We start from the raw sequence: 25,783 nt of genomic DNA, 5'->3' as shown, positions 1-25,783 counted from the left end.
GCAGTAAGAAGAGGTTACGAATGATCCGCCACCTGCTGCATCGACACACGCGATATACCTTACTATCCGGGACTCCTTTATTATGTATACAGACATGACGTAATGATGCAAAGATGAACGGCAGAAGCTTGTTTTTCCCAGCGGAAACCTACTAGTACCACTCAAATTATAAAACATAAACAAGCTTACTATTGTGAATTGGGCTACTGTAAGGACATCGTTGACATCGTTTTGAACACTGGTTGGTTATGTACTTGCTCAAAAATGGATTTTGGATAATTTTTAACCCAAAAAAGTTACGGACTGCAGCTTTAGGGTCCTATTTTTACAGTCAAATGGCTCGTTTCCACTGACAGTACAGTACGGTACAGTTCGGGTCGGTAAACCATGAATCGGCTAGCGTTTCCACTGCCAACAGTACCCTTACTTGATAGGCATGGTGTAGCCTATGCCGGAAAGAAGCGATCGACATCATTTTCGCGCGAAGAAGAAAGCGACATAAACAAACAACAATGGATGACATACAGCAGGTCTTGTTCTTGTTTCTCGGCATGTTTGTCACAAGACATTAGGCGTTTCTCAATAGCAAGTACGCAAAGTTCGGACTTGCCAAGTCCAGCTCAGGAGAATGACTCCCGAGGACGCGAGTCCAGTAATTCTGCAAATGGAACAGCGTGTTCTTCAAAGCGTCAGTCAACTCGCTCTGCTACTCCGGTTATCTCTGTATGTACATTTTAGACAACAATAAAACTAAATATGTTATAAAACACCACACTGCCTCTTTACATTTTCATTTAAAGAAATCTTAAACATTATAGCCACTCAAATGTGGTTCAGGCAACGCATATTGATTATATTCACTGTATGTAACGTTAGCCTATTTATAAAAGAATTAATAAATGAATAATCCTATCCTCTTTTCATTTAAGTTTTAAAAATATTAAACATTAATATGGTTCAGGCAATATGTACATTTGTACTCTGATCATCTTCACTGTAATAAAATAAAACATTACAAAACTAAACCCTGTCTCTTTTTGTTAAATTTCACTTTTATCAATAATAGCCATTATAAAAGTATAAGTAAAAAGTACAAGAGGCTATACAATAAGAAATAAAGCAAACAATTCAGTCAAACATACAAAGTCAGCGCTGTAGTCTAACAATGCAACGGTAAAGTTAAATAGCCTAAATATAAAGTTATGAAATTTCACTTAGCCCTCAGTTTGGCCAGGGAACAAATTATAGATTCACAAGACCAAAGATCGCCTGTTAGGTCTACACAAGACGAATTATATCTCATGTTTAACCACTACAGAGACGTCAGAGTCAGCGGCAAACGTCAGAAGGACCAGCCGAGGAAAGGCTTTTCAAGGCGGGGTACATGAGCGCCGAGCACCCGGTGATTGCCTGGATCTCACAACCTGGATAAAATTTTCGTAAATCTTTATAAATAAACCACAGATTTGAGCTATAAACAACTACATTCTCGCCTGAAAAACTCTTAAAATTACATTTTGTGATACAGTAACAGTAGTATTATATTTAAACTGTATATTAAAAAAATGAAGCTTCTTATGTTGTCATTCCCCTTGTAGCGCAAGTGACGATTCTCTGTCAACCAATCAACGTCCTGCAGTGAGTCTAGCTCCACCCTTTAGTACCGTACCACTGTGCTAGGTGCCCCAACGGAAGGGTACCCAAAAATTGGTTTTCCATTTTTGCCAATCACAACTTTTGACAGTGGAAACGGAAATAAATGCGTACTGTACCGTACCGCTCAGTGGAAACGAGCCAAAAGGCTGTGTTAACAATGGCACAAAAAAATCCGATCTTTTACTCACATCTGACACAGATCGGAATTTGTTGCACATGTGTAAACACAAAAATCCGCTCGAGATCCGATTTTTTCGCATCCAATCTGATCCACTTCCAAGTGTGGTTTTAAATCAGTTACATATCCGATATCTGGACATCGACCTATGTCTTAACAAGCAAATCCGATTCCCCATTGAATTCCAAGGCGAGGACGACATGTTTATTCACAAAGATAGCTTTTTAATGTTGTATTATGAGGCAGACGTGCCTGTATGCGCTCGCTCACAGCTTTAGAGAGTGATTTGTGTGGTTCCCATTAATGTCAATAGTGTAGGAAGTGAAAATTAAGAGTTATAATGTTCTATGACTTTAAATAGGATTTGGGATAATATCGCGAGAACGCGCCCCGTGATTTAGATCGGGGGAGAAATCAATCTGGGCAGTTGTGATAGTACAGAGGAAGAGATGAGATGCATTCTTTAGTCGGCTGCGGCCATTCACGATGTCGCCTCTGAATTGTTCAATAAACAAGTGTTGTCATCACTGGAGCTCCTTGTCAGTGTCCTCCCTACAGTGGTGATAACCCAATAAAAAGGAACGAAGCCAAGAACCCACGGAACAGCGCTGGGTAAGAGAACTAACGTTAAAGGATAACTCACGCGCGTTACACTGGTGGCAGCGCCGGTTGGCTTGTTTTCTGTTGGGACGCTTGTTTTTTTCTCGCATTGAACGACGTGGATATCGCCGCTTTAACCTGCAGAGCCGTTTAAAGACTGTTTAATTTTTTTTTTTTTCACGTGCTCTTTTTGCAAGTTCGGATTACGTGCATCCCCCTCGCTTAAAATGGCGGACGACGAGAATGACGCAGCTGCAGTGCAGAGAGACAGACACGCTGTAGATGAAGCAAGTTCACATCTGCCATTTAAAATTGATCTTCCTGCTCATTTTTCTGGAGATGGTAAAGAGCCTTTTAGTGCATGGATACAGAGATTTGAAGTGGCACTAAATGTCTCAGCTGCACCACTGGATAAGGCCAAACTTCTTCCAGTAAAGCTTACTGGTTCAGCATTTGCATACTGGCAGTCTCTCTCCCCCGGGGTGAAAGCTGACTATGATTTGACTAAAGCTAGTTTGAGCACTGTTTTTGGACGTACAACTTTTTTGGCCACATTTCAGACTTTTTTGAATGCTCGTCCCCGTAAACCACAAGAACCTCTGGAAGTTTATGCTGCTGAGCTCACAAATCTAGTGACTGAAGCATTTCCTCTGTACGATACAGCAGCACGGAATTGTGAAATTTTTCGCAGATTTGTGACCGGCTTAGATCCATCACTCCAACTGAAAATCCATGAGCACGGGGCTGTAACTTTAGACAATGCCTTGAAAGTGGCCACTCAATGTGAACGTGCTCAGTTGGCCATTAGTGTTGCTAACCCTTCACCTGTTATGCCTGTGACAGTAAATTCACAACCATCGGCCAACACAGTGACTGCAACTCACATCACTGAACTAGCATCAGCCATTGCTGAACTCCGAACGGACCTGCATTCCTTACGTCAGTCTCACCTGCGACGAACTGATGAGCGCATGGACCAGCTCTCGCGGCGGATTTCCAGCCTTCAGGATGATGTGACGTCTTCCACACACTCTCCACATCAGACCTGCGCAGCTGTGGACTATGACATCACCGCACGCCATCGCCAGCCTGATTGGGAAGATCATCAGTACCGCCGGGACGATCATCATTACCGCTGGGACGATCATCATTACCGCCGGGACGATCATCACTACCGCCAGGACTGCTGCTGCTCTTCACAACGTACACAGAGAGGTCGACAGCAACACCCTCAGGATGACTGGTGTCCTCCACGACGCTACCATGGCCGTTCAGAAAATGACCGAGCACTTCCAAAGGATGACTTCTCTTGCCAAAGACAGCGCAGCTACTCCCCTTCCTCCCGCAGTCGTGAGTCACAAGTTTCTCACACTACACAATCTGACCAATACACCCCCCATAAACATCATTATGGTAGCTCTAGCTCTGACCGCTCACCTACACGAGACCGCCGGCCTGATTTAGAATATGAACACAGAACCCGTCATGCTCGTTTCTCCCTCACCAAGGCCACAGTACAGAACTTCCAGTTACCACAGACACAGCTCTCCATCGCCACCCCCCCATTCCCAAAGTTCGCCAAGATCACCCACACGACATGTACATTTCTCCCAATCTCACAAGGTGACGGACCCTTTCTCACCACATCGGGGAAACGAGTAGAAGCTGTCATTGGGGACCAAATGCCAGCTTCATCCCATATAAGGGTCCACTCTGGTACAGTTAGTCTTAAATCTACTCCACCTACACCATTCATTCAAATTGCACTGGCGGGTACCGAACTCCATGCTTTGGTCGATACTGGGTCAGGTCTCTCTCTCATTACTGATGACTGTCGGAGATCGATCCCAGTTTTGTCTACCCAGCCTATCAGTAAGTCATTTGTGTTAGCGTCATCTGTAACTGGACAGTTATTGGACATAATTGGCTCTGTGATAGCTCCCATACATATTGGAGATGTAACATTTTCTCATGTTTTCCATGTGGTACGCACAGCTACGCATCCTGTTCTAATAGGATGGGATTTCTTAATTGAACACACCGTCACTATTGACATACCACATGCAAGTTTACAACTGTATAACACGTCAGTTCCTCTTTCACCACCCCAGTCACTGATTCCAGTACAGAGTTCTGCTGTCAGCGTCGCTCAGGTGACCATCCCGCCTATGTCAGAGATGGCAATCCCAATTTCTGTCAGAGATAATGGTGTAGCGAATCCTTTTACAGACACGTATGTTGGTATACTGGAACCTCAGCCCCCTCCAGTTGTGACTTTAGGTGTTGCTCGAACACTGACATCAGTTCAAAAGGGAAGGGGCATTGTTAGAGTGGTTAACCCGACTAACGAAACGGTCTCTCTTGAGGCTGGATGTCCATTAGGTCAGATTTTCTCTGTCACTGGCAGTACACTTGATGAGTATGCATTAGTCTCAGCTGTGACTACTTCCACAGAAGCTGTCCATCCAGTGCCTGATGTGCATTTGGAGGACACACACTTAAACGCTGAAGAACAGGCACAGCTCAAAAGCCTGCTGACAGAGTTCGCTAACATTTTTAGCTCCCATTCTCATGACTATGGGAAAACCAACCTGGTTGCACATAGTATCAACACGGGTGACGCTGCTCCAATAAAACTGCGGCCTTATAGAACGTCACCAGCTACTCAGGCAGTATTACAACAAGAGCTGTCGAGGCTTTTGGACCACAACATCATCGAGGAATCTCACAGTCCGTGGTCAGCTCCGGTCGTGCTTGTACGGAAAAAGGATGGCACACACCGGTTCTGTGTAGATTACAGACGTCTCAATGACGTCACGATCAAAGATTCACACCCTCTTCCTCGGGTGGATGATACCCTCGATAGACTTTCTGGAGCCAGAGTGTTTAGCACAATTGATCTAACTGCTGGGTACTGGCAAATACCACTCAATCCAGATGACAAAGAAAAAACGGCTTTCTCCACTGGTACAGGCCTATATCAATTCCGTATGATGCCAATGGGAATCTCAAATGCCCCGCCCAGTTTCCAGCGCTTAATGGAGCTTGTACTTCGGGGTCTGCACTGGAGTATTTGTTTAATCTACTTAGATGATATTATCGTCTACAGTGCTGATTTCCCACAACACCTTCAGCATCTGCGGGAAGTTTTTCAACGATTTCGTACAGCTGGCCTCAAACTTAAGCCGTCCAAGTGCCATCTGGCATGTTCTTCTGTTACTTTCCTGGGCCACCGTGTTTCGAGTGCCGGTGTCGAGCCAGACCCATCTAACATAGACAAAGTCAAGACATGGCCAATTCCAACATCAGCCACACAGGTCAGGGCTTTCCTGGGTCTGTGCTCATACTATCGTCGATTCATTAGACAGTTTGCACGCACAGCTGAACCCTTGTACCATCTCACACACAAAGGAGTATCATTCTCTTGGTCGGCAGAAGCAAATGAAGCTTTCAGTGTACTGAAGCAGGAACTGACGTCACAACCAATTATGGCATTTCCAAATTTTTCAAATCCCTTCATCCTTTACACTGATGCTTCCCTTCATTCACTGGGTTCTGTTCTTTCACAACAAGTGGAAGGAAAAGAGCATGTCATTGCATATGCCAGCCATGTGCTGTCTGCCTCTGAAAGAAAATGGTCTACCTTTGATCGGGAATTGTATGCCATTGTGTGGTCAGTCCGTCATTTCCGACACTATCTTGCTTGTCATCCATTCACCATCGTTACTGATCATAAGCCTTTGGTCGGTCTCAAGAAACTCCCTTTAGATCATGATCCTACAGGTAGACGAGCGCGTTGGGCTATAGAATTAGACCTGTATGACTGGCATGTCATTCACCGTAATGGTGCTAAACACCTTAATGCAGATGCCATGTCTAGGCGGCCAGAGACCAATCCCCTGGAACTGGACAGGTATCTTCAGAGCGACACGTCGACTGTCTCGGCAGCAACTCAGACCACATCAATAGCTTTGCAGGCAAACCCGATGTCGGCACACTCCCAAACACTGCCCATGGACAAAAATGCCCCTTTGCCCATGCTTGTTCCAAACCACACAACATCAAATCTGGTTCAAATCCAAAGTGATTGGAACGTCATGGGGCAACAAAAGTCAGACCCAGATTTAGCTGTTGTTTTCTCTTGGATGGAAACAGGATGTAGACCACCCTTATGGAGGCTACGTGACGCTTCATCATACCTCAGAAAACTGTGGGCACAGTTTCGCCGCCTCGTCATTCATAATGGAGTGTTATGAAGACATTTGCGCAATTCCTTAGGTGACAATGCCTTGCAAGTTGTCATTCCTACATCGCTGATTCCTGAGATCCTCAGTCATGTCCATGGACACCCTTCAGTGGGTCATTATGGTTTGGCCAAAACGTTGGATAGAGCCATGCGGTCCTTTTACTGGCCTTACATGTCGTCAGACATTGCTAAACATTGCTCCCAATGTGCTGCTTGTCAGTCAAGGCGTTCTCCTGTGCCCCGCCTACAGGCACCACTCATTCCTATCTCTCCAGACCGTCCATTTCAAATAGTGGCCGCAGACATAACAGAGTTGCCAATGTCTACCAAGGGTAACCGTTATGTTCTAGTAATGATGGACCTGTACACAAAGTTTGTCAACCTCTACCCATTGAAGGATCAAACGGCTGTCTCAGTAGCAGGTTGCATCTTTGACCACTACATTCCACAACATGGTGTCCCTGAGGCCCTACACTCTGACCAGGGCAGACAGTTCGAATCTGACCTCATAAAGCATCTTTGTAACTTGCTATCCATCAAGAAGCTTCGTACGTCCCCTTATCACGCTCAATGTGATGGGGCTGTTGAGCGCTTTAATCGTACTCTGAAAGATGAACTTTCCAAACATCTTTTCGCATCGGGCACAGAGTGGGACGAGCACCTCCCGCAGGTTGCATTGGCTTATAACACCACCAAGCACACTAGTACAGGATTGACACCCTCCTTTTTGGTTCATGGCCGGGAGGCACGCATTTCCCTGGACACACTGCTCCAGGATAATAATGCTCTTAGTACAGCGACAGCGGGCACGCCAGCAGCATATGCTAACAAGCTGCGCAAAAGATTGACCTCTGCTTACCGTTCTGCAACTGCTTACCGAGACAGGGCACAAGATCAACAACGCCTGAACTACGATCGTCATTTAAAATACACTCCTTATAACCGTGGTGACTTGGTGTTAGTGGATGATCCTGCCCACCGCCACAACAAACTGTGTCCACGTTGGGTGGGCCCCTATGAGGTTTTGCAACCAATATGCCCCTCTGGTATTTCCACCCCTGTTAATTTCGAAGTACGGGATGTATCCAAACCATGTGCAAAAGCAAAAATAATTCACTACAAATCGCATGAAACCTTACATCACAGACTCGAAGAACACACACGCCCTTACTCCCCCTTCCTCCCCTGTTAAACCGAATACCCTGAATACATTATCAGGACTCCTCCCACCTCACATTACACCGGTGCCACCGGGACTCCCTGCACCCCAGGTTCCATTGGAGCCCACACCATTGCCCCAGTTGCAACCTCACATTCAACGACCTAGCACCCCACAACCATCCAGCTCTGCGCAAAATGCACAGGACAGCCATGTTACCCTGAACCCTGAACTGCTTCCTCTAACACTGTGCACACCTGAAGCTGGACCGTCAACAGGTGCTTATGAGGTTCCTGACACTCCAGTGTCTACTCGGGATGTGCTCCCTAGGACACGTCGGTTGCCTTACCATTTGAAGGACTTTGCACTTTACTGATTTGCTAAATGTTCTTTGTTCTCATGTGTTCTTTATATTAGGTGCAAAGTTAAATCAATGGGAATCTTTATTTAGAGCATGCTTATATATATAATTATATATATTGATGCCGTTAGGGGTCTATTTGAGTTATATGTTTTAGTATTGCTAACATGTTTTTGTTAATTTCGACCCCTTTGATACAGATGTTGGAAAACATGTTAAGAAAAAAAATTGTCTTAAGAACTATGTTATAGAAATGAGGACATTTCTTCTTGGGTAAGGGAGTATTATGTAGGAAGTGAAAATTAAGAGTTATAATGTTCTATGACTTTAAATAGGATTTGGGATAATATCGCGAGAACGCGCCCCGTGATTTAGATCGGGGGAGAAATCAATCTGGGCAGTTGTGATAGTACAGAGGAAGAGATGAGATGCATTCTTTAGTCGGCTGCGGCCATTCACGATGTCGCCTCTGAATTGTTCAATAAACAAGTGTTGTCATCACCGGAGCTCCTTGTCAGTGTCCTCCCTACAGTGGTGATAACCCAATAAAAAGGAACGAAGCCAAGAACCCACGGAACAGCGCTGGGTAAGAGAACTAACGTTAAAGGATAACTCACGCGCGTTACAATAGTAAAGAAATTCTGGAAAACATGAGAGTGGGAAATTTCACAGTGAAAAGTGTAAAAAAGATTGACCAAAGGAATAGAGAAAAAGGAGACAGAGTAAATACTGATTGAATTTGAGGAGAAAGAGTTACCAAAAGAAGTATATTTTGGTTTTGTAAGATATAATGTGAGAGAATATGTACAGAAACCAATGAGATGCTACAACTGTCAGGAGTTTAGACATACAGCTAAAATGTGTAAAGGGAAAAGAAGGTGTGCTAGATGCGGAGGTGAACATGATTATGGGATGTGTGGTGAGGGAACAAAACCTAAGTGTTGTAACTGTGGAGGAAACCATAGTGTAGCATCCTGGGGATGTGAAGCAACTTAAAAAAAAAAAAAGAGGTGGAGGTGCAGAAGATAAGGTTAAAAGAGAAGGTGTCATATGCTGAAGCAGTTAAGATGACTGGACAGAGGAACCAGTATATAGAGAGGGAAGAGTGAATAAAAGAGAAGAGGAAATGAATGATCAGCATGGAAAGAGGAAAGCATGGATAGAGAAAAAGAAACTGGTCACATTAATTGCAGGAATAATTAATGCATATGAGATTAATTCAGGTAATTGTGAAAGCAGCAGAACACCATTTGGACTTGATGGGAGGAAATAAATGGCGAACTCAGAAGTCAGGAGACATCACGATTCGGTTCATAATCCTAATAATGCTAATTTTACAATGGAATGTGAGGAGTCTGTTAGCTAATGGGCAGGACTTTAAGCAATTTGTTGTTAGTAGGATAAAAAAAACTGAGATTGTGTGCATTCAAGAAACTAGGTTAAAACCTCAATTGGATTTTTTAAATATGATTATGTGGTGGTAAGGTATGATAGAAGGGAGGGGTGAGGAGGAGGGTGTGTATAAAGCAAGGAATATCATACCAAGTCTTAGGAGTGGGAAATGAATGAGAATGGGCTGGAAATAGAGAGTTGGTAATTGTTACTTATTATAATCCTCGTAAAAGGCTAGAGAAAACCAAGCTAGAAGAGATAGAGGGACAACATTTTAATAATATTATATGGTGTGGGGATTTTAATGGCCATAACACACTGTGGGGGAGAAAAAGTCAAATAATAGAAGAAACACCAGAAGAGAAGAATTTAGTGTTCTTAAATAATGGTGTATGTACAATAATTGATGTTAACACTGGAAAAGATTGAGTATTAGATTTCACATCAGTATCAAATATGGATGGATGGATGGATGGATGGATGGATGGATGGATGGATGGATGGATGGATGGATGGATGGATGGATGGATGGATGGATGGATGGATGGATGGATGGATGGATGGATGGATGGATGGATGGATGGATGGATGGATGGATGGATGGATGGATGGATGGATGGATGGATGGATGGATGGATGGATGGATGGATGGATGGATGGATGGATGGATGGATGGATGGATGGATGGATGGATGGATGGATGGATGGATGGATGGATGGATGGATGGATGGATGGATGGATGGATGGATGGATGGATGGATGGATGGATGGATGGATGGATGGATGGATGGATGGATGGATGGATGGATGGATGGATGGATGGATGGATGGATGGATGGATGGATGGATGGATGGATGGATGGATGGATGGATGGATGGATGGATGGATGGATGGATGGATGGATGGATGGATGGATGGATGGATGGATGGATGGATGGATGGATGGATGGATGGATGGATGGATGGATGGATGGATGGATGGATGGATGGATGGATGGATGGATGGATGGATGGATGGATGGATGGATGGATGGATGGATGGATGGATGGATGGATGGATGGATGGATGGATGGATGGATGGATGGATGGATGGATGGATGGATGGATGGATGGATGGATGGATGGATGGATGGATGGATGGATGGATGGATGGATGGATGGATGGATGGATGGATGGATGGATGGATGGATGGATGGATGGATGGATGGATGGATGGATGGATGGATGGATGGATGGATGGATGGATGGATGGATGGACGGACTTTACACCCAAAGCGTTTTATAATCATGTCGGGGTCTCTCCTCTACCACCACCAGTGTGCAGAATCCACTTGCAAAGATGGCACAATAGGCAATGATCATTGTCCAGTGTGGTGCAAAATAAATCTAGAGGTAGTATGGAGTATGGAGTATTGAGGAAGCAAGTGGGAAATGGATTTTTGAGAAAGCTTATTGGGGGAAATTCCAGAAGGAAAGTAATAGATTGATTAATCAAATTAACGATGAATTGAGTGTTGAAACATTAGACAACCTAATAAAGCAAGAAATAATATCAGCAGCAGCAGAATCCATTCCCTGTAAGATGTAAAAAGAAAGCAGTGCCAAGGTGGGATGATAAATGTAAAGAGGCAGTGAAAAATAGAAATAAATAATTTAGGTTAGTTAAAAGAACACATAATTATCAGCATTTGATTCAGTATAAGCAAGCTCAGGCAATAGTAAGGAGGACAATCAGACAGACAAAAAGAACATTCTGGAAATCTTATTGTGGCACAATAGGAAATACAACTTAAATAGATAATAAATATGGGGAATGTTTAAAAAGATGTGGGGATAAAAGAGAATGGAATTACCCAGTTATGACTGAAGGAAATGAGATTGTGACAACAAGGAAAAGGTAGAGATGATGGCAAAAGGTTTTGTTACTATAAACAGTTCTAGAAGAATAGGAATAGAAAGAACAAAAGGATATATATAAGGATATATAAGGATGTGATATGCAGGAAGATAATGTGGATGAGGAGCAAGATGCTCCTTTTAGCATGGGAGAGTTGCAGAGAGCACTGGATAGGACAGGGAAAATGGCTCCAGGAAAAGATGAAGTGTGTTACAGTATGTTCAAACCATGCGCGTAGGAGCCATTATACGCTTAATTATAGGCTTAAGTGCAGGGTCCGAAAGTTGGTCATTTTGTCGCTATGGTTACACACACACACACCGTTGGCGGTGAGCTCAAAGTCATCTGTCAGTTGTGCAGTTACCCAAAATCTCCTGAATGAAGTTAAAACCCATCATGTCACTGGATGAAATAAAATTAGACTAGCATATTACATATACAGTATGTGGATACCAGCGCATGTGGGCATACAGAGAAATGAGAAAGTTGATAAATTGGCAAAAAAAAGGCAACAAATAAAGAGCATGTTGACATTGAAATTAAATGATCAAAATAAGAAAGGGAAGAATCTAGTGTGGAAAAAGGTAATGGAAATATGGCAACATCAATGGGATCATGAAAGTAAAGGAAGACATCTATAAATGATTCAGAATGAAGTAGGTGTTATAAGAGAGATGACAAATAGAAGGAAAGAACAAGTTGTAATGAATAGACTCAGTATCGGGCATTGTAAGTTAAATGGAACTCTTCGTATGTTGAATGTCAAGAGGAGGAAACAGTTACGTGCACATTTTTATGTCATGCAGGAAATTTACACAAGAAAGACAAGAGTAGAAACAGTCTTTTCAATAAATTGGTATGGGACAGGATAATGTAAAAAGGATATTAGAATGTGGAAATAGTGAACAAGGGAGGAAATATTTGTTTTGTTTTTTAAGGAGGACTGGACTGGAAAGACGAATATAAGTATGAAGTGACAAGCTAATAGACAGCATGTGGCAGTAATGCAACGTTTTGGATGTGCATGCTTCAAAAGGGTTGTACCTAGGGCAAATTCCAAACGGATGTGATCATCCCTATGCCCTACTCCCTTCGACGGGCAGAGCCCTTGAAGTGGAAACTTTGGAGTGAGCAGGGCACTTGTGTGTAATAATGAAGTCATTTGGAACGCACTTGGTGAAGGGAACAATGAAAAACAACGTAATTTCCACATTATCTTCACCTGGGAATATTCCCATGACAACGCAGCACAGTGTCCAACAGCAGATTAGCTGTTCTTAATGACAGAAATGTCTTATTATTGCTGTTAACATAACTGTTGCAAATAAATACATAAAAAAAGTTATATATATAGTTATATACAGTGTATATATATGTGTGTGTGTGTGTGTGTGTGTGTGTGTGTGTGTGTGTGTGTGTGTGTGTGTGAGAGTGTGTGTGTGTGTGTGTGTGTGTGTGTGTGTGTGTGTGTGTGTGTGTGTGTGAGTGTGTGAGTGTGTGTGAGTGTGTGTGTGTGAGAGAGAGAGAGAGAGAAACACAACGTAAATGTGGCGCTGGACGTGAAAATGATAACTGCTTCGGGCCGAAATTAGCAAAAAACACTTGCATTGCGCCTGGTGTCGCATTGCGCTGTGTGTATGATAGGCTTCTTACTGTACGTTCACACCGCCGCCGGCGAGAGCAGCAAAATTCGCTTTGACGCTCTCGCCGGCGGCGGTGTGAACGCACAGTTAAGGTTGATTTATCAACAACTTCAATGCAGGTTATATAGTTCAGCCAGTAGGTGGCAGCAAGTTAATAGACCATTCATTAAAAAACACTGATTAATTCTGGAATGAAGCAAGGTTGAATATATTATTAATTTGTATGAACCCCAACTGTTAACAATTAAACACCTAACTGTTGTTTCATGACTTTGAAACATCACTATTCTTATATATCTAAATTAACATTAGCAAACAACACGGATCATGTTGAAACTTAACCCTCAAAATTGTTGTAATACCGCGAAAAGCTGTCTATGGAAAATAAGACAATCTCTTATCTTGATTCTGATTGGTCAAAAGACTTGTGGCGCTGCATCCAAGATGTTTTATTGGAAAACAACTATGGTCTTGCTCCGGTTTCTGAGCTTGCTATTTCACCCCAACACAATACGATAGGATTATGCCATTAGGATATTTATAGTTCCCAGCACCCCAAAAGTTGTCAATAAGAGAAATGAATACAAGTGACATTTTCACTAATGTAAGTGACATTACTAACTAACAGAGGCTCTTCATGACATGCATATTAATAATTAGAAGACTGATTGCTTGAGACTTATTTACCTGCATTTATTACACGGCTTCTCTGGAATACTTCACTTTGATTGGTAAATTGTGACATTCCAAGGTTTGATTCACAGATAATTCTCAATTGTCTCAATCAATATCAATTAGAGCTTGCTGCAGTTCCATTTTTCACCACAAATTTAACATTGGAAAATTGTGGGGTGCTGTAGAGCTGGGGGAGGGCTCAGAGACCAGCTGCCCCACTTAGTTTCACAAATTATACATGTCTGCCAGAGCCATTTTCTAAATTTGTATATATCCTGCTTACTTTAAGACTTAAAACTGTCGAGAAAGTCCAAACAAATATATGTTGCAGAATGCCAAACACATTTACAATTTATTATTGATTCAGTTTATATAGAGGTCTATGTTCCGAAATAATATTTTGGTGGGGCTCTGACCCACCTGCCCATAGACGAACTGTAGCTGTATCCCACCACCGTGATCTCTCCTTTATTTATAACCCAACTGCTATCATCTCGCACCCTAGATATAGAGTGCATTTACTGTCAAATGAAACCAGAGGACTTCAGTACTAATTGTAGGTGTAGCATATATAAGTGCTGCAATTATAGATAAAATAGTAGACCAGTATCAGAAGATCTTAGTTTAGCTCAGGGAGGAAAAGGTGAAGTTCAATGATACACGGAGTCAAGATTGCAGTGCAATTGTGAGTTGTATTACAGATAGGACAACAAGTATTTACAATATTTACACGTGCACATAAGAAGTATTCAGTTCAAAGTTATTAATGAGCATACTACAATCTCAGAATTCTCTCAATCATAAAAAGGTGCTTGAAGCCGCAGTAGTTCACAACACACAGTCCTCGAGACAGGCAAAGTCCAATGAGTCCATGATAGAACAGTTTATAAAATCAGTACCAATGTATAGATATGAAAAATGTCCAAGGTGTGTGAAAATGTCTCAGGGTGTGTGTAAATGTCTCAGAGTGTATGTAAATGTCTCAGGGTGTGTGTACGCAAGCGTCAAATTAGCAGCTGCAGTGCCTCCTACCACACCGGTAGATGCATGCACTCCGAAGCATCAGGTTTGGGCCTAGTGGCTCGCCATCAATGCACAGAACCTGGCCTGTACAAAACAGGACCAATTAATACATCACTCTGGTTCCAAGCATCACAACTATATCACCATAATCATAATATAATAAAGTCATCACATTATCATAATCAATCTCAGTTCGTTTGTTTCATCATGTACATGATTCAGTATAAATACTGCATATAGCAATATAAATAATTTAACAATCAGCAAGAGTACTCTTATAAATAGACAAATATCAATAAATAGCTTCAAAATACATTTCAGAATCAAAGTAGCAAAGTAGTTGACTTCATAATTCAATAACAATATCAAGATTAATTAATGTATCGCTCATTTAAATAGGCACAAAATATATAGTCAGACTCAGTATGATTAAAGTACAGCCAGCGCCAGCACCGGCTAACAGAACCATATACAACACACTTTTAGCACCGTATAACAAACAGTGACAAACTCACCAGTTCCTGTATCATTAAGTCACTCAACAGCAGTCATTTGAAAAGGTAGAGGCAATCTAAAAGGTTGGCATACATAATAGTTAAACCAGCAGTTTAATTAATAGAATGTTTGAACGGCTAAACGCCTACCTGCAGCAGCTCAACACACCGGCTCGCGCACACACATACCAAACAACAGCGCGCGGCCGTATTTAAAGGAAAGTGACGCAACACTCTGTCAAGTCTCGCGATGATTCACGAAGTCTCGCGACAACGCGAACATAATGTGGAACCGCAAATAAAGAGAATAAGGAAAAACGTCTGGGTTACACCCTCCCCCTTTAAATCATGCACGTCCCCGTTGCATAGAACCTGCCGAAGCAAGCTATTACAGTTTAGGGACAGAGTCTGCTGCAGCGGCGTGACTAAGGGCCTCTGTATAAACATTAGACAAGCTATGAAAAAGTGTTTGAACGACTGAAATTAATGGGTTGCCTAATACTGCATATTGAAGTCGTTGAAGGGGTTGACGCTGCCGACCTGAACGTCTGGGTACTACATCAGATCCCACTATATCACTGGGGGCAGTAGCAGAACTATGAGCAGCTAGACCCACAGATGACTCAGATTGGACCGGCTCACGAACTTCAGCCTCGGGCTCCAGAAGCACTTCAGCTTCAGACACATTGACAGTTATCTCTTCCACAGGAATTTCCAATTCTCCTCCCACAGGTAGCTCCATCTCTCTCGTAACATGTTCATCTATAGGCTCAAGTAGAGAATTTCCAAGCTCTTCCAACTCCTCTTCCACAGGAGTTTCTACCTCACAGCTAAACATAGACAGATCTTCACCAATGGTTGGCCAAGACTCTTCAATGTCAGGTAAGTGGGTTGCAATTGAAGGTCTTCTTTCAGAGCTTTGTGGAAAAGGTGGAACAGATTCAGTGTCACTTGGGGCTGTCGGTAAGGCGGAACCCACAATGTCACAGATCGTTGGGTCATGTTCACCTCCACTCACTCCTTCCACACTGAACTTCATAGGGGACTGAGGAAAACTCCCAAGGATGGTAAGTTCAGCATCCTCTGTATCCTCATCCTCAAAGATGTCAACTCGGTCAGTACGGTTGCGACTCTGGCTACGAGTATGGGGTTTTTGAGCAGTAAGATCTTCTGGAAAGTCCTCTATAACCGAAGCCGATAGGAAGCCACAGGGCAAGAGCAGATCACGATGGAGCGTGCGATTAGGTCCCTCCCTGGTCTCTGGTCGGACAATGTAAACTGGAAGATCCCCAGCACGTTTCACAACCACATACACCTCTTGTTCCCACTTGTCTTCTAGCTTGTGTTTTCCTCGGATTCTGACGTTGCGAACAAGGACTCTGTCTCCAACATCCAAGCTTGCAGGTTTTACACGTTGATCGAACCGACTCTTGTTCCTTTTAGCTGACCTCTGAGCATTCTGGCATGTAAGCTTATAGCTCTCCTCAAGACGTGATCTTAAGTCCTTCACATACTGGGAGTGCGAGGAAGATAAAGAGTCACGGACTGGCAACCCGAAAGCTAAGTCAACCGGGAGCCGTGGTGATCGTCCAAACAGGAGTTCATAAGGTGTGAACCCTGTGACCTCATTCCGCGTACAGTTATACGCATGGACAAGAGGTTTAACATATTCCCTCCACTTAGCCTTCTGCTTGCTCTCAAGAGTTCCCAGCATGTTTAACAGCGTCCGGTTAAAACGCTCGACAGGGTTGCCCCTGGGATGGTATGGAGTAGTCCGAGTTTTCTTGATGCCAGCTACATCGCAGAGCTCTTTAATCAGTTTAGACTCAAAGTCTGGGCCTTGGTCAGAATGTAGGCGTTCGGGAATGCCGTAGCAAACCATAAAGTCGTTCCACAGACACTTCGCCACAGTTTTAGCCTTCTGGTTTGCAGTTGGAATAGCGACTGCAAATTTGGTGAAGTGATCAGTAAGCACTAAGATGTTCTTCGTGTTGCTGCTGTCCGGCTCAAGCGTTAGAAAATCCATACATACTAGTTCCAAAGGACGACTGGTTTGAATATTCACTAAAGGAGCTGCCTTTTCAGGAGGAGTCTTGCGTCTTATACACCGACCACAGGTTTTAATGAAGTTCTCAACATTAGCTGCCATTTTTGGCCAGAAGAATCGCTGCCGCACCAAATCCAGAGTTCGCTCTATGCCCATGTGCCCCATATCACTATGGAGACTCTTCAGCACAGTAGAACGCAACCTTGGGGGCAGAACAAGCTGAAGGACAAGTTTATCTTCATCCTGTCTTCTCATGTATAAAATTCCATCTTCCAGCTCTAACCGATTCCACTCCCGTAGTAACAACGGAAGCTCAGGAAGTTCCTCTCTGACAGTGGAAGAGACCTTTTCTCCCGTCTCAAGCTGGTAAATGACCTCTCGAATTGCTGGATCGACACGCTGCTCTTCTTTCAAATCAGCGTGGTTCAAAGGGGAAATGACAGGAAGGCCATGTGACTCTTCCTCAGCAAAACAGTCAGGAATAATATTTGCATGGACAGAAAGAGACTCAACTAATGTCACATCAAGTCGAGTGTAGTCAGCAGGACAGCATGATCTGACAAGACTGCTCTGACATATAGCAACCACAATGTCGGGGGAGATTTCTGCAACTTCACCAGGGTAACACAGTTGTCCTGCTAGGCGATTCACAACTTCCCATTCTTCACAGCTTGTAGCCTTATCTGGCACTTCATGGTAACGTCTGGACAGAGCATCGGCATCAAAGTTATGTTTGCCAGCACGGTACTGCATCTTGAAGGAATACGTTGACAACGCAGCTAGCCAACGGTGGCTTGTGGCGTCCAATTTTGCTGAGGTCAAAACGTATGTAAGAGGATTGTTGTCTGTAACAACTGTGAAGTTAGCACCATAAAGATAATCATGGAATTTCTCTGTGACACTCCATTTTAAGGCCAGAAACTCAAGTTTGTGTGCCGGATATCGAGACTCACTCTGAGATAGTCCTCGGCTGGCATAGGCAATTACCCGGAGTTGATCATCCTGTTCTTGGTATAGAACGGCTCCCAATCCGATTATGCTAGCATCTGTGTGAAGGATGTAAGGCAACTTCGGATTGGCGAACCCAAGGACAGGAGCAGATGTTAACTTAGAAATCACTGTGTCAAAAGCAGCTTGACAATCAGACGTCCATCTCTCCCCAAAGGACTGCTTCGGGTCCAGGAACTTCCCAGCAGGACTTTTATCTTTGCTAGACTGACGGATGGGTACATAGCCTCTAGTAAGGACATTGAGAGGTTTTACTATGGTGGCGTAATCTTTAATGAACCTTCGATAGTATCCTGCAAACCCTAGGAAGGACCGTAGCTCTTTAAGATTTCGGGGGACTGGCCAGGATTTGAGAGCCGATATTTTTTCAGGGTCCGTTTCAACACCCTTTTCAGACACGACATGTCCAAGATAACGTACACTGGACTGGAAAAATTTACATTTTTCAGGGGACAGCTTCAAGCCGAATTCCTTCAGGCGGTTAAGTACTCGGAGTAAGCGCTTCTCATGTTCCTCTAGAGTGTCAGAGAAGATAATGATGTCATCTAGAAATACAAGGGCTTCCTTGAGATTTAAATCCCCCATACACTTCTCCATAAGTCTCTGGAATGTACTTGGAGCATTCGTAACGCCTTGTGGCATCCGATTCCATTCCCAGAACCCCAGCGGTGTGACAAATGCGGTTTTAGCCTTGTCGGCTTCACTCATTTGAATCTGATAATATCCAGACTTCAGATCCAGAACCGTGAACCATCTAGAGCCCGTTAATGCTGAGAACGACTCTTCAAGGTTCGGCAGGGCATAGGCATCTTTTACAGTTTGTAAATTTAATTTACGATAGTCGATGCACAACCTAACATCACCATTCCGTTTCCGGACCACCACAATTGGGGAGGCAAATGGGGACTCTGACTCCCGAATGATGTCAGCTTCAAGCAGATCCCGCAAATGACTTCGAACAGCTTCAATGTCGCGGGGATGGATAGGCCTGGCTCGAAGCTTGAAAGAAGTTTCATCGTGAAGCTTGATATGGTGTTTTACCTGGTCCGTACAGCCGAAATCAAGGTCGTGATAAGAAAACACTTCAGGCATTTGATTGAGCTTGGATGTTACTCGCTCTTTCCATTCAGGTGGAATAGGCGATTCTCCAAAGTTTAACTCCAAACTTTGGGGACCTCCTTGGGTTGGAGAAGTGTTTATGGTATGCTGGGCCAGGATGGTAGGTGATGTACCAATATCAGCAACTACTGTCATTGGTGGAATGAGAACATCTTGTTCAGACTCGTTCATAACGAAGACAGGAACCTTGTAGGGAGCATGAGTTGGAAGTGTGATGACACAACTCTGGACGCATAGCCCACCAGGAAGAGGTGATATGGGGTGTTCAATCAGAGCCCATGGAACTGTAGTTGGACTGTCTATTCTGGCAGAACCTTCTAGGACAATGGTCTGACCAGAAGGAATCAGGACTGGTGTCTGACTCAACAACTTCACGGATCCTGCTCGACCCAGCTGGCTTTGTTGGTGCTTCAGTTGTAAGAGCTTTAGAACTGCACAGTATCCTTGGGTCGTAGGTTGAAAATTAGAGATGTCACTGCTGGTGTATCGTTCATATAAAGGCTCCAGAGTATTCATGCCAATAAGCACAATTGAAGAACCCTCAGGATGACCATCGGGTACAACCAAGGCAAGCGTCGGCACATCAAATTCTTCTCCAACGAACTCTTTGTGAAAACCTATGGTCATCTCTACATACCCCAAGTATGGCACTGACTGACCGGCGGCACCCTCTACCTGGAGTAAGTCGTACAGGGGCTTCACAGGGTGATCGCTAAGACTCTGGTTGTAAAAAGAGACTGGAATTGTAGTGACCTGCGAGCCTGTATCCAAAAGGCAGTGGTAGTTCTGTCCAGCAATCTGAACGACTGCAGAACATTTAGAGCCCACCAGGCCCTTTGGAAGTTGTATGGTTGCATTCTTTATCTTGGGCTGTGACATTTCTGCACACTTGACAATCTTCTTTTCCTTGGGACGGATTTGGTCCCCTCTGGCCCCTGTCTGTCCCACAACAGGAACCGGACTCAGTTTAAATGAACGGAGTTGGAAGCATTTTGTTGATTGCTAGTGAACTGCTTCTTTTTACGAGCAACCAGAGTAGAATTGGGTTCATTCTCACACTGAGGACGGATGTGGCCATCCTCACCACACCGAAAGCAATAACCAGGTTTTGCAGAAGTAGGTGTGGAGCGACGAGGCTGCTGATTCGTGGCCCTGGCATGTGGCTTACTGTAGGTAGAAATCTTGGGGATAGAGCTGGTCTTTGACTGGCTGGCCGTTAGCATGGCTAACTGTCTCTGGACGTCAGCTAGTTGTTGAGCTAGTTGCTGGGTGATGTTAATCAAAGCAGAAACTGCACCCCCATCTTCAGGGTTAGCGCGAGCAAACTGGGCATGAGATGTAGCTTTCTGCCGTGTAGACCCCAGATGTTGCTTCATTCGATGTGCTTTTGCTGCCTCCCGGTCCTCTTCAGTACGCAAGAGGAGCAGCAGCTCAGCAAAAGTGGGTGGACAAGTCTTCTTTTGTTTTAGCTGGAGCTCAGCAATCAAAGAATTGTCCCAGCATCCACGACAAAACTGGTTCAACAAATGCCGGTTTGATTCAGACTCCATCACTCCTCCCCTTTTCATGGCGGAATTCAGGACAACCTGGAGCCGTTGGAAGTAGGCAGATGGTTTCTCACCAGTATCCTGAAATGTGTCCATGAATCTAGCAAACAGTTCATCCCCATCTTGAACAGTAGCATATGCAGAGTCAAGAATGTCTAGATACACTGTAGGCAATGTGCTGGAACTCAATTGCTTGACCATGTCTGCTGCTGGAGGAAGGAGGCTCTCCACTATCCTCCTAGAACGATGGAGATCAGACACAGATGGATCCTTCAACAGCAGTTCCACTCCTGATCGCCAGGTGTCATAGTCAGCCTCATGAGTGGGTCTGGGATGCCGACCTGAAAAAACCCTAATCCTCTGGTGATGTGCTGCACTCTCCTCATTCTTCACAATGTGCTCTACTACATAGCGCTGGACTTCAGGTGGATGGACATCAATGCTGGAAGTGGAATGTCTCGTCCCCGGCTGCATAGGATTAGATGGATCAATGCGGGGCTCAGCGACAGACCTGGAAGAAGTAGTGTTCACGAGGGGGACAGGAGTGGCTGATGGAGACTGAATTGATGGCTTCACTGACGACTCTGGCAGCATGGCCGACTCAGCGACTGGTGGATCTTCTACATGAGGCACAGGGCAAAGCTCGGAGACCGAAAGTCCAATCTGAGACATCGTTGTTTTGAGCACTTCGGTGTAATCCACCCCAGTTAATTTGGCTAAATTCTGCAAATCAGACAAATATAACATAGTTTTAGCTTTAGCAAAGTGATCTGTACAAACAGAAGATAGCTCAGAAATACGACATGTATGGGTCTTTTTAGCCGAGATCCAGGTATGCGGCAACATGGGACGCAGCACTTCCAAAGCTGCACCACTAGTAAATTCAACAACAAGCATACCATCATACTCAGATTCGGTCTCAGAAATTTCCTCAATCTTACTGACTGAACCATATTGGCTTAGAAACTCAATAACTTCATTACTTTCTGGTCCTGTTATGCCCTCCAACAGCACAGCATTTGGAAATTTGATACCACGTTTCAAAAACACATCCATTGTTCTTAGTGAACTGCAATAACCCAAATGAATAACTCAAATGCACATTAAACTCACCAAATCCTCCTGGCTGGCTCGCCAAAGTTATGTAGCATATATAAGTGCTGCAATTATAGATAAAATAGTAGACCAGTATCAGAAGATCTTAGTTTAGCTCAGGGAGGAAAAGGTGAAGTTCAATGATACACGGAGTCAAGATTGCAGTGCAATTGTGAGTTGTATTACAGATAGGACAACAAGTATTTACAATATTTACACGTGCACATAAGAAGTATTCAGTTCAAAGTTATTAATGAGCATACTACAATCTCAGAATTCTCTCAATCATAAAAAGGTGCTTGAAGCCGCAGTAGTTCACAACACACAGTCCTCGAGACAGGCAAAGTCCAATGAGTCCATGATAGAACAGTTTATAAAATCAGTACCAATGTATAGATATGAAAAATGTCCAAGGTGTGTGAAAATGTCTCAGGGTGTGTGTAAATGTCTCAGAGTGTATGTAAATGTCTCAGGGTGTGTGTAAGCAAGCGTCAAATTAGCAGCTGCAGTGCCTCCTACCACACCGGTAGATGCATGCACTCCGAAGCATCAGGTTTGGGCCTAGTGGCTCGCCATCAATGCACAGAACCTGGCCTGTACAAAACAGGACCAATTAATACATCACTCTGGTTCCAAGCATCACAACTATATCACCATAATCATAATATAATAAAGTCATCACATTATCATAATCAATCTCAGTTCGTTTGTTTCATCATGTACATGATTCAGTATAAATACTGCATATAGCAATATAAATAATTTAACAATCAGCAAGAGTACTCTTATAAATAGACAAATATCAATAAATAGCTTCAAAATACATTTCAGAATCAAAGTAGCAAAGTAGTTGACTTCATAATTCAATAACAATATCAAGATTAATTAATGTATCGCTCATTTAAATAGGCACAAAATATATAGTCAGACTCAGTATGATTAAAGTACAGCCAGCGCCAGCACCGGCTAACAGAACCATATACAACACACTTTTAGCACCGTATAACAAACAGTGACAAACTCACCAGTTCCTGTATCATTAAGTCACTCAACAGCAGTCATTTGAAAAGGTAGAGGCAATCTAAAAGGTTGGCATACATAATAGTTAAACCAGCAGTTTAATTAATAGAATGTTTGAACGGCTAAACGCCTACCTGCAGCAGCTCAACACACCGGCTCGCGCACACACATACCAAACAACAGCGCGCGGCCGTATTTAAAGGAAAGTGACGCAACACTCTGTCAAGTCTCGCGATGATTCACGAAGTCTCGCGACAACGCGAACATAATGTGGAACCGCAAATAAAGAGAATAAGGAAAAACGTCTGGGTTACATAGGCCTGTGGTAATATTATTAAAAACGATAGTTTAGGTAAGATTAAGTACATTACCCCTTACTTGGCGTATAGAGTGTAATTTCGGACCTGTGTACAGGCCAGTTTTGGCTATCATACTGATTAATGTTTAGATTAATCAAATTCAAACCTGAGTATCTGCAGTGTACACTGTGAAGTTCTCAGTAGAGTAGAGATTTCTGTTACTCCAGAGTTTCCTAGTTTATTCTCACTCAGATCCAGCTCTATCGGGTTTGAAGGTTTTGAATTAAATGCTGAAGTCAGAGCAGCACAACCTTCTGCTGTAATACTGATGCATTTAAACCTGTAGAAGAGAAAATAAAGTTTTCATAATGATAAAGATAAATAATATCAGTTTTCTTGCAGCACTTGGCCTTTAACACATTGACTAAAATACTTGCATCAGCTTTTTCAGTTGACACTGTTCATTCTCAAACAGAGTCGAGAAGATCTTCATTCCTGAGTCTCTCAGTTCAGTCCCACTCAGATTCAGCTCTGTCAGATTTGACGGGTTTGAATTTAAAGCTTCAGTCAGAACACGACAATCTTCATCTGTGATTTTGCTGTTATTCAGACTATATAAACAGACAAATATTTACTTGAGGATGATGACATTACAAAAGCATGCAATGATTATTAAGTCAGCACTGTCTGGTAAAAGATACATAAAACAAACCAAGCAGCAAGTTCACAAGTATTAAAAGGTGTTATAATGATACAACTCACATCAGTGTGTTGAGTCTACAGTGTTTATCCTTCAGTAGAGCAGCGATCTGATTCACTCCTGTGTCTCCTAGTTCACATTCACTCAGATTCAGTTCTCTCAGGAGTAACAGGTTTTTACCCACAATTCCTTTCACATACTGACAAGCTTCATCTGCAGCAGGACTCAAAAACCTGCAGAAGGGAAGATGAAGCAGGAATTAATTCAGTTCTGGACTAAACATGAGGGAAAAAAGCATATGACTTAGATGAGAAACAGTGTGACGTGGTTTATCTTAAATTTACTTTGATACATCAGCGGAGCTGAGTGATAGATCAATATCAATATTTATTGGAAATAATAAATCTATGATGTTGATAAACTTTTAAGTAATTTTTAAAGTAATCTATACAATCAGATGTATGATGCTAAAAAGTCTGCATGTTCTGCTTGTCTCTGTGTGAAGTAGTGAAATTAGAAAAAAAAAAATAGAAATGTGGCTTGCTTTGTGGAGTTTGCTAGTAAATAAAGCAAACTATATTTACATTTTTTGATGGTCTAACAAACATGTGGAACATTTCCTTCCCCATTAAGACTATAAACTTAATAAATATCAATATTGTATGCTATGGGAAAAATATTGCCAAGCCCTATGCATTAGACTGAATTAGTAAAATAATGTTTCTGTAAAAATAGCCTGCATATACGGTATTTAGAAATTTTTTTTTTTATTTTTTTTTTTTTCATCATGTCTCACCTCATTGTTGTCAGTGAAAAGGACTGATCCTGTAGTAAATCACTGAGCTCCTTCACTCCTGATTGTCCAGGATCATTTCCTCTGAGATCCAGCTCTATCAGGTGTGAAGGGTTTGATCTCAGAGCTGAAGCCAGAGCTTTATAACCTTCTTCTGTGATACTGCAGTCTGAAAGTCTAGAGAAGAGAAGAGAAAAATATTTCATCATCTGATAGAAACTTGTTTATGGAGTAATTTAACTCTGGACAAAGAGTAAAGAGAAATGTTATTATTAAAGCTGCACTATGTAACTTTTAAGGATTCAGGGGTTAATAAACAAAACTGCATGCATCTAGCAGAAGAACATTGTAGCTGAAGCTACTTCTCTCTTTTTATGTCTATGGTGATTCATGCAGGTACAGTACTGTTCTACTCCGCAGTGGTTGTGACCCGACCGGTCTAAAATAGTCCAAATATAAACACTTATTATAGTGAATCAGGATAAGACAAAAACATGGTTTGAAAAAGGATTCATGTCATACTCGCTCATTATATAAATTTTGAACACAACAAAGTTACATAGTGCAGCTTTAAAATAAAAAAAATTGGTTTAGTGACCTTACCCGAGTCTCTCCAGTGTACAGTTTGTATTTCCTAATCCGTTCTGGAGTTTCTTCACTCCTGAATCCTGCAGATTATTGTTGCTGATGTCAAGCTCTTTCAGACTGGAGTTTGATCTCAGGACTGTAGCGAGAGCTGAACAGCTTTCCTCTGTTAGACCACACTTACGCAGCCTAAAATGATGAACAGAAGAGGGAAAATTTACAAACACAAAGTACTTGACGCC

The 25,783-nt window shown here is 42.9% G+C and overlaps 1 protein-coding gene across 1 annotated transcript in view; it reads right to left on the bottom strand.

Moving 5' to 3' along the window:
* The window catches only part of LOC311291143 (uncharacterized protein), a gene marked incomplete at its 5' end in the record, with an annotated part of 100,882 nt that overhangs the window by 69,256 nt on the left and 5,843 nt on the right, over positions 1-25,783 (bottom strand). Inside the window, 5 exons of the mRNA XM_084410016.1 lie at positions 23,630-23,803; positions 23,901-24,074; positions 24,226-24,396; positions 24,960-25,133; positions 25,560-25,730. Coding sequence (XP_084266142.1) covers positions 23,630-23,803; positions 23,901-24,074; positions 24,226-24,396; positions 24,960-25,133; positions 25,560-25,730 — 864 coding nt within the window. The remainder of the gene's footprint in view (positions 1-23,629; positions 23,804-23,900; positions 24,075-24,225; positions 24,397-24,959; positions 25,134-25,559; positions 25,731-25,783) is intronic.

This window comes from Rutilus rutilus (assembly GCF_951802725.1).
Source record: "Rutilus rutilus genome assembly, chromosome: 5".
Taxonomy (NCBI): Eukaryota; Metazoa; Chordata; class Actinopteri; order Cypriniformes; family Leuciscidae; genus Rutilus; species Rutilus rutilus.
Note: the sequence above shows the minus strand (reverse complement) of the source record. Positions and strands in the feature narration are given on the sequence as shown.